The following is a 10,221-nucleotide window of genomic DNA, read 5'->3' on the forward strand; positions in this document are numbered from 1 at the left end:
GGATCAGTTGTTCGAGCTAGAAAGAATTTGTATGGAAGTAGTTATAGTGCTCTACTTAAAATGTCTGTAAGAAAAATGTAGTTAGAATTGGCTGGTGACATAAATTTGTAATCTGAGTAGGAAATGTAAGTTGTAGTGGCTAGGAAAAGCGAATTTTTTGTTTCATTAGCGTCATAATTTGGTGATACAAACAGGAAAGAAATTCTTGTGCATTTTCCACTTTTAATTGAAAATTTCAGAAATATGTCGTAAGAATGCTGTTACATATTACAATTTATGCAGGACATAAATTGGCCTCGAGATTTCATTTGCTCTGTTCTATGATCTGTGTGTATATTTTTGCATTCCTCTCTCAATAGAAAGCTTTTCTGACTTGAATAACAGAAAAGTAATGGATGAATTTGGTCATGTAATCCAGGAAACAAGGATTTATATCAAGATCTTCTCGAATTAGATGTATGATGAACAAAGTAACCGGTAGATATTCAGAAGGAAACAGTGAAGGGATTTCAAATGAAATATCGGATCAATATCTTTCTTTTAGGGGATTCTGCAAGATGGCACATGGTTCTTCCAAATTGTTCTTGGGATGGCAAAAAAATTTCTTTTCTTTAGTTGGCACAACGAGCAGTAGTGAGATAGATAGTAACTTGGACGATGAGTTCTCAGAGCTCATGGGTCCTACTGTAACCAAAGGCATGCTAGAGAAAAATGTAGAGGCTGAGCTCTGTAAGGATGATGTTGATGGAGAAGATGTGGAAATGCCTCACGACAAACTAGAGTTGTCTGATAGCGAGTCTGATGCTAGACAAGGAGAATCTCTGAGAGAAAAAGTTCCCATGGAATTGTTAAAAGCTATTACAGCTGCACCGGTTCTATCTCTTGATAGAGTTATGGATGAATGGATTGAAAAGGGAAATGATTTGACAAGAACAGAAATAACTTTCATCAGGATTTATCTTCGTAGACGACACATGTATAAGAGGGCGTTGCAGGTATTCTTTTTGGTTTTATATTTTGTTCATTTATAGTATCATTTTTTACAAGTTCACTTATATTCCAGTCTGAGCAATGCTTAGGCAAATGAAATTAATTAAGCGTGAAGACTTGATAGAGATAACTGGTTATCCTATATTTCAGAATATGCCACAAGCTGGATCTCCCTTTAGATAGAGATATTATGCCACAAGCTGGATCTCCCTTTAGATAGAGATATTACAACTATTTTGAAGTGGTACATATTAGCAAATATTTCCTAATTACTACTGGCATTCTTTCCAGAAGCTATAGAAAAATCGTTACAACAAGATGAGAGACCTTTTATTGATGGTCTCCTTCCTTGAGATATCCGGAGACAGCAGCATATTAAAACACTACATGCTAAGCGAACAAAATTGCTGCAGAACTCTTTACTGGTTGTGTGCGTGTTTTTGGGCTTTTTCTTTTTATCAAATCATGTTTCAATGTGAGAGTCTCTCTTTGGACTGGATACTTTGAATAATATATGGAAAATTTAAATTTTGATTTTAACTATTTTTTGTAACATGGACAAGTTCATCACTATGCGCTTTAACATGGGTTGTATTGGGCTTTCCTTTCTTGCCCTCTTGGCTATATTGAAGATTTTGTGGTGTGGATCTTTTGTTTCTTTTTGAGTTGCCATGTCAGCTTGTGTTTACATATGAATTTGTTGGAATATGACTTATATGAGAAATATTAAGTATTATGGTTCGGAGAACAAAATTTCCAATAACTCATGTTTATTACTCATCGGATTTGGTTTTGGAGTGATGCACTTGTTTAAGATTCATGTAGCAATAATTCAATAAGAGCTTGTAGCATTTGATTAGTTTATTGCTATGTCGCTGTTAATTGAGTATATTTTTCCTTCTCTTGGCAGCTCTTTGAGTGGTTGGAGTTGAAAAGGCAACTTATATTTACTGATAAAGATTATGCTTCTCATGTTGATTTAATTGCCAAAGTCCATGGTATACACAAGGCAGAAACTTATGTGGAGAGAGTACCGAAGTCTTTCAGATCTGAAGTTGTTTATCTAAGTCTATTGGCCAATTGTGCTTATAAAGGTTACATGAAGAAATCTGAGGAGATATTTAACAAAATGAGGAACCTTGGATTCCCACTCACAAGCTCTGTTTGCAGTCACTTGCTCCTTCTATATAAGAAAGATAAAACGAAGATTGTGGATGTTCTCTTGCTAATGAAAAAGGAAAACGTAAAGCCAACTGACATCATTTACCAAATACTTATAGATGCTAAGGGTCAATCTAATGATATTGCTGGAATGGAGCAAATTATTGAGACCATGAAGGCTGAAGGGATGGAACCTAAAATGTATACAAAAAGCATCATTGCGAAGCATTATATCTTTGGTGGTCTTGTAGGAAAGGCAGAGAATGTACTCAAACAAATGGAAGGAGAGATAGAGGAAAACCATATGGTCTGTCGGCATTTGATTGTTCTTTATGCAAATCTTAAAAAGGTTGATGATGTGCGCAGAATCTGGCAACTATGTGAGCCTAATGCACGGATTATTGATTGCATGACTGCTATTGAAGCTTTTGGTAAACTGCATAAAATTGAGGAAGCTGAAGCTGTCTTTGATAAGATGTCAAAAGAAGGAAAACATCTTACATCAAAGCATTATTATCCTCTATTGTGTGTTTATGCAAGTCATAAGATGTTGGCCAAAGGAAAAGATCTCGTCAAGCGGATGTCGGAGAGTGGCTGCCCGATCGGGCCATTAACTTGGGATGGCCTTATAAGACTTTATATTAAAGCAGGAGAAGTGGAGAAAGCAGACACTATTTTGCAAAAAGCTGCACATGTTACCTGCTTGAAACCGAAATTTACTTCTTATGTGGCTGTGATGGAAGAATATGCAAAGAGAGGCGACGTTCATGATACCGAAAAGATATTTTACAAAATGAGACAAGCTGGATATGTTTGTCGAATTCACCAGTTCCAGTGTCTTATTCAAGCCTATATCAATGCCAAAGCTCCTTGTTATGGAATTGCTGATAGAATGAAAGCTGACAATGTATTTCCAAATAGAGTATTGGAAAACATGTTGTTTCAATCTGATCCATTTAAGAAGACACTTCTGACTTGTTGAATTGATGATATCTTTATTCTTGACAAAAGTGGCTCTAGTTTCTTTTTTGTACTTATCAAATTATACATTAGTTGCAGGATGAACATTTGACAGATATCATCAATTTCCTCTCTTTTAACTGGATTCTCCATGATGCTGTTCTTGCTCTTCACGGATTTAAGATGTATCAATGTCATTATTGTAACTTGTGTTTCGAAGAAAAGGGGTTTATATGAACCCGATTTGTCGGAATATTACATTTTACCTACAAGGTCGAAATGATTTTTTATGTATAAATAGTGGATGTTTGAATTATGTTTTAACATTTTTATGTGTTTACGTCTTTATATAGTGAATTCCCTCTGTGAAAAACTTGGTGGAATGTGTTTAGGGTCCCATTACTATATCTGTGTCAAATGCAAATTCAATCACAAAACCAACAACATACCTACTGTTGTTCCCCTAGTGAGGTCTCGGGAGGATAATGTGTATGCAAACCTTACCGATACCATAGGAGATAGAGAAATCTCCAACTAAATTTGTTAAGAGAGAAAGATAAAAGTGGAAGCTAGATTGGCAACCATGTCCAACACATTTATCTTTTATTAATCAGAAAAAAGAGCAAAATGAAATTGTGATTAAACTAAAATGAACAGGTTATGTCAAGTAGGAAAGCCTCTCTATGTCTTGTAAGATTAATAGGTACCATGAACTTTATCAACAGCCATGCATCAAATCAGTCCCGAAAACGTTCTAGAAGCCTCTAAAAATACATGGAAAGCATAGAGATTAAGAAACGTGAAACCACCCAAGATATTTCAGTTCTCAAACTTCCAGATTCAGACAGCCAAACACTCACCAATAAAGATGGAACAACAGTTTCCTCAGAAAACAAAACCAAAAAAAAGAGCTTCTGTCACAATTCTTTTCGAAGAGAACAAGTACGCTAGTAAGATGTGTATGTCTTCATCTTTCTCTGTTTCAAGTGTAAGCCAGCTCAACTTGAAATTGTGACTCCATATTGTACCAGGGGAACAACAAAAACTGGTGTGCAGAATATAGACCAGAAGCGCGTGAAGGGCTCCAACTTCTTTCGTTTCTTTAAATACCTTTCTCTGAATGTAAGTAAGTTTTGTGTCATGACCAAGTTAAATTAAGATAATCTGCTATACAGAATCTCCGACCTTGATATCAGACTTGAGCAGATGTTGAACTTCTCAGAGCTGCTTCACGTTCCTGACACCGATGCTCTCTCTGAAATAGATTAACAAAATAAGTTCAGTAATATGGGAGAAAGAGGACAAAGACAAAAGTAATACACTGAACTTAGAGCATTATCAATCTTCAAGAAAACACCCACTCAAACTCAAAGGTGTTCTTTTACTAAAAGCAACTTTTCTCTGGATCAGTAACATAATCAACTGCTGCACTAAAGCTGCAGCAGCTTTGAACATGTTGAAGATAATTTTATGATTTATGTGAAGATGGCAAAATGACTCAAGTTCTATGAAAAAAGTGATATAAATAGCAAAAACCTTTATTCAAATAAATGTCTCGTCATGGAAAATAGCTTGGCCAGAGAATCATAAACATGGAAGAAATGGAAAAGCACTAATAGAAGCTTATGATTGCTGAAACAAAGAATTGTCTTCAGTTTGATTGTGGATATGATGGTAACAAGTCTTACTCTTCTTTCCCAATATGGATGGAAGCATACGAAATCATAGACAGGAGTTATAGTTGAGACCAAAACAACGTTAAGTCCAGTAAACAGCAGGAGACCTGCCATAGGTCGAGCTCTGTGAGGCATTGTTGATATATGATGACTTTGAACTCTGTAAGACACAAGCCCACATTCAGTATACAAAACTGAAACTCAAGTACGAAAAGTAAAACTATCTAAATCACATTCAGTACTGAATAATTGCACACACCTCTATTCAGTACATGGGCACAAACAAATCCATGTAATGTAGGTTGATTATATCCTATAGGTGATAGCATGAAACCATTTTATTTATTTTTTGCAAAATAAGCAGTAATCATCATCAACAAGAATGTACCCGGTGTAGTCCCACATGGTGGAGTAAGGGAGGGTAGAGTGTATCCAGACCCTATCCTACCTCACAAAGGTAGATAGGTTGTTTCCGAAAGACCCCAGCTCAAGAAACACATATCAAAGAGCATACAAAAGAAAAGAGATACTATAACAAGTACTAGAGGTAGCATTACATAGCATACAATATAATGAAACAGTACCAACAACAAATTAATGCGAAACCAAAACACAATTTTTAGGAACATAAATCGAAGGTTAGGAAACTACGCAAAATTGCCTATACTATTTTATAAGGAGAAACAGGTATGGGCATCAAACTACCATCAAGCCTAACACGCAGGAAAACAACACAACACTCAACTATCTACTAAACTTCTACCGTAATCCGCCACTCCAAATCATGTGTATAAGCTAAAAATGATGGGCTTTTTTTCAATTTTTAGAAGTAAAAAACAAATAAAGTTTCCCTCTTTTTATTTCACATCAAGGATTACGTTTCTATTAGCAAAAATAGCTAACCCAACTGCTCTGAATTCTAATTTCTATTAGAAAAAATAGTTACACTGCAAAAGCTTAAATTTAATCTTAAATCAGCTCCCACTAACTAATAATCCAAATCTAGATAAACAAAAGATAATTAACTCAAACAATGAATAAGAGATTAACGGAACTCACAACTCAATTTCGCCGGAGAGTTGCCGGAGAGAGGCGGAAATCAGTTTTCCGATAAATTAGACGGAGAAATTCGCAGGCAAGTGGTAAATGGTGTTAGACTTGGGCCTAATCTTAATTTCTAAAATTGGGCCAATGTTCATTAAAATTTGGGCTTCCTTCTAAATGGGCCCAGATTCATGTTTTAATGATGAAATTTGTGTAAAAATTTATGAAATTTCCTAAAAATTAAATGTTTCTCCAAAAATACTAAGAAAGAAAGAAAAAGTTAATATGTTATCTCTCATAAAACGATTAAGATGATATGCACTAAACACATATAGGTATACGAGATGTTGTGTGCCCGTGCAAGGCACGAGCCCATGCCCTACATTATTGTGTGTTTATGTCATTTAATTTGTATCGATTCAGTTATCAATTTAGCCGTTAGAATTTCATTCTTCTTCACTACAAATCATTTAGAAAACAAAGTAACAAACCAGATAAATTATGCATATGAGTTGACAGAATGCATCCAGCTAAGAAGCAAACACAGACACTTTACAACATAACTAAGAGTTTGAGACAGTGAGAAGTAAAAGTATAAAATCAACCCTAAGTGAAGGCCTTTATATGTCAAAGGGTATAATTATAATTTATTACATTGGGTTATTGATTAGTTTGTTAAAAAAAAAATCTCAAATTATCATAGAACTGATAACTCGATAAGAAAAATCTTGATTATCTTATAGCTTTAACATTTGCAGTTCATTTGGTACAAAATTGCTTTTAAAATATATTTTTTCTAGGCAAGCAGCAAAGTTTTTCACTTCATAGGGAAGCATGTCCCTCTTTAAATGACCTTCTTGAGTAACACTTATAGCCTAAGTCCAAACCATAATCTTCGCAAAAATGTATTCTAGATTTGTGTTTGACAGCATTCCGGATGTACTATCCAAGGGCGCCACATTCCGAAATGTTCATATTGACTATCAATCTTCTAGAAAGATTTAACCCAAGATCTTGAGGTCTTAGACCCTTCTTTGATTCTCCTTATTTTAAACTCGGATCAAAGAGACGGGAGATGACTAACTGTCCACTCCTCTTGGCCAAATTCCAATTAAAATTAAGTTTATCCGATCAACCAAACCTGAACCATCTTATACAAAACATCATCATTAAAGAGCTGCACTAATACCTAACTTAACACTTGTAAACCTCAATTATATAAAGGAATCAATCTAGATAAAATGAGGGATATCCTAAAGTAAAGACATATAAAAGCTACTAAACAAATAATCTGAAAGAAAATTGGCAAATAAAGTAAACTCAACCGCTAAAGTAAAGGCAAATTATCTACTTATAAGTAAATGGAAAAAGTATGCAGAATAAACTTATATATTCAGTCAGTAAAAAACCTTTATTCATGCATGAATAAAAATGTATAATCTTCCTAACATGATAGAAAACAAAAAAGTAAAACGTATTGCAGCAGTATGGAACGAAAGAGAAATCTACACATGTATGTGTGGTTTGAAAATTGATGAGCTTGGTCTTAAAATCTAATACCTCTGAAAATTAAAACAAAACAATGGTAACAAATTCAACACACATTTATTTCGATTTCTGACATGCTTGTTGATTATAATTAGACGATGTTGATTGAGCCAACATCAGGAAATATGGAGATCAGTATGGCATTTATGGCATCAATGAAAGGCTACAAAATGGTTTTGACAATACCTTCGTACACGAGCATGGGAAGGAGAGTGACAGTGAGAGCATTTGGAGCCGATTTAATCCTCATCGATCCAATTACCAAAGGAATGAGAGGCACTGTTAAGAAGGCTTATGAATTTTTGGAATCTACACCTAATACTTTCATGCTTCAAACAATTTTCCAACCCTCCAAACACTCGGGTAATTTTAAAAAACTCAACTTAATTTATATATTCTCTGTTTTACTACAGAATTCTCAACTGTTTCATATCGAAAACAAGTTCATTTTGACACAACCGACCCGAAAATATGGGAAGAAACTCTAGGTAATGCTGACATATTTGTCATGGGAATATTGGTGTTGGACAAAATCTTAAATCCAAAAATCCTAATGTCAAGGTAAAGTTCATCGAGACAGAATCAATATACATCCAAGATAATCATATGTCAAGAAATTGAGAACAATTATATGTCCAAAATAGTTGACACCGTGCTTATATGGACTCGAGCCGACTGAAAGCAATATAATGAATGGTGGAAAACCAGGTCCTCATCATATAATGGGAAATGGGGTTGGATTCAAGCAAAGTGACATGGATCTAATAAAGGAACACTGGCACTGGAAAAGTAGTGAAAGGTTTCCTCGTAAATATAACCAAAGTTCCACAATCCCTTAGAAACAAAGTTCGTGATTAAGATATATTAGAGCTAATAAGGTGAATTTCCTACCGAAGGATCAAGGATTACCTCAATTAAAAATAACGTATCAAGTGTAATTTCACAAGTGGAGTCCGGAGAGATTATCTCAAGCAAAATGGTATTTCTTCCTACGCTTGAGAAATCACCAAATACCAGAAGTTGACACATATCAATAGTTAGCCGAAGAACTTTTGCCTCAGATTTTCTCCAACACAAGACTAATTCTGTAATTAGTTTGTACCAAAAGATAATTCTAAGAAAACACCATTAGGGTATTTCCATCAGCGATTTTCTAAAGCAAAATACATGAGAAAGTTAATCAGAAGAGTCACCAAACAATAATCATCCAAATCAGTACTTGAAGTATCAATTTATATATAGTCACATAAACATACTCAGGTAAGAATCCATGAAAAATTTACCCACAAACAAGTGCAATAAGAGAAATTAATAGGAGAAAACAATTATCACGAAAGAATAGACGAAAAAACTGTCACCTGATTACAACTGAAGATGAAGATGGAATATGAGAAGGAGACCAGAGCGCTTGAGCATGGGAAGAACCAGAGAGTCGGTAAAGTGGCATTGCAGATGCAGCACACACTTGAAATTTTCAATGGAAAAGACTGGAAATACCTAAAATACCCCAGACAACCAAAGTGACATTGACCGAAATACCCTTGGGCATCTAAAGAATCTCACACTTATTAGAATGAAGTAACTAATAACCTATTAAAAGACATCTTAAATAACAGAAAACAATCAGGTTGAAATTATATATTTTATAATAGATAGTTTAAAATACATAGAAAGTATTAGAACACTCCAATAATATACATAAAAACACTTATGAAAGCATGTAGAAATTGAAAAACACTTAATCAAAAGTACATAAACAGAAAAAAAAATTAATGTGTTGTCTCTAAAAAATGAATAGTTGATGACATGTAATAGACACATTGAGATATAAGTAAACTATTAAAAGACATGTAACATAAATAATATCGACAAGTCAATCATTTCTTAAATGAAAAACAAAATAGTCAAGTCGGAATCATGATTTTTCTAATATATAGTTAAAATTACATAGAAAGTATTAACACTCCTCAATAACAACACAAAAACGTATTTTTCTGAATGCCCGTAGAAATTGAAGAAATGTTTCTTCAAAAATATAAACGAAGAAAGTAAAAAGGTTAATGCACTGTCTTTCACAAAACAATGGATAATATGCAATGAACGTGTTAAGATATAAACAAGCTATTAAAAACACATAACGTAAATGACATCGATAAACCAATCATTTCTTAAACAACAACAAAATCACATTGAAATCATGGCCTTTCTAATATACAATTTAAATCACATAGAAAGTACTAGACACCACAATAACAACACAGAAATCATGTAGAAACTGAAGAAACACTTATTTATAAACAAATAAAGTGAAAAGCTAATGCGTTGTCTCTCACAAACGATGGATGGCATGCAATGGACACGTTAAGATTAAGTAAACTATCAAAAGACACGCAATTTAAATGACATAAGTAAATCAACCATTTCTCAAATGACAAAAAGCAGTCGCGTCAAACCCATGATTTTTCTAATATATAATTTAAATTTATTTAGAACACTTCAATAACAACACAAAAACACTTCGAAAGTATGTAGAAACGGAAGAAACGCTTCTTCGAAAGTACAAAAAAAGAAAAAAAATAACGTGTCGTTTCTCACAAACCGTTGAATGTCATGGAGTGCACACGTAGAAGATACAAATAAATTATTAAAAGACACACAATGTAATTGATATCGATAAACCAACCATTTCTTATAGAAAATAATCACGCAAAAATCATGTCTTTTCTAATATATAGAAAAGTATTTAACGATAACAACAACATCAATATCAATCACATACCCCAATATATTTTTACATATGAAATTTGAGAATGATAGAGTATATGTAGATTCTATTCTTACC

General features: G+C 33.9%; 2 protein-coding genes and 1 pseudogene across 3 annotated transcripts in view; 2 read left to right on the forward strand and 1 right to left on the reverse strand.

The window, feature by feature from the left end:
- LOC125866270 (pentatricopeptide repeat-containing protein At1g80270, mitochondrial-like) overlaps positions 1-3,315 on the forward strand; it is a 4,037-nt gene extending 722 nt beyond the window's left edge. The window contains exons 2-3 of the mRNA XM_049546606.1: positions 419-995; positions 1,901-3,315. Of these exons, the coding sequence (XP_049402563.1) occupies positions 419-995; positions 1,901-3,133 (1,810 nt within the window). The 3' untranslated portion in view covers positions 3,134-3,315. The remainder of the gene's footprint in view (positions 1-418; positions 996-1,900) is intronic.
- A 556-nt stretch (positions 3,316-3,871) lies between these two features.
- Positions 3,872-8,809, reverse strand: LOC125866277 (uncharacterized). 2 transcript variants are annotated; one of them, XM_049546615.1, is made up of 3 exons: positions 8,738-8,809; positions 4,800-4,947; positions 3,872-4,366 (listed from the first exon to the last, which is right to left on the reverse strand). In XM_049546615.1, the coding sequence occupies exons 2-3, from the start codon at positions 4,920-4,922 to the stop codon at positions 4,304-4,306; spliced, it is 186 nt and encodes a 61-aa protein (XP_049402572.1). In that variant the 5' UTR covers positions 4,923-4,947; positions 8,738-8,809; the 3' UTR covers positions 3,872-4,303. The 2 variants fall into 2 exon arrangements, with proteins under 2 accessions (XP_049402572.1, XP_049402571.1); XM_049546614.1 differs by lacking the exon at positions 8,738-8,809 and adding an exon at positions 5,847-5,940.
- On the forward strand, positions 7,487-8,218 carry LOC125865345 (bifunctional L-3-cyanoalanine synthase/cysteine synthase 2, mitochondrial-like; annotated as a pseudogene).
- Positions 8,810-10,221: the final 1,412 nt, after the last annotated feature.

This window comes from Solanum stenotomum, chromosome 5 (assembly GCF_019186545.1).
Source record: "Solanum stenotomum isolate F172 chromosome 5, ASM1918654v1, whole genome shotgun sequence".
NCBI classification, from domain to species: Eukaryota; Viridiplantae; Streptophyta; class Magnoliopsida; order Solanales; family Solanaceae; genus Solanum; species Solanum stenotomum.

Excerpts from the sequence above, each read along its gene's own strand:
- LOC125866277 (XM_049546615.1), bottom strand. The coding sequence starts at position 4,922 with ATGCCTCACAGAGCTCGACCTATGGCAGGTCTCCTGCTGTTTACTGGA. Across the intron at positions 4,367-4,799 it reads ATCCATATTGGGAAAGAAGA|AGAGAGCATCGGTGTCAGGA; the intron begins GTAAGACTTGTT and ends AATCTATTTCAG.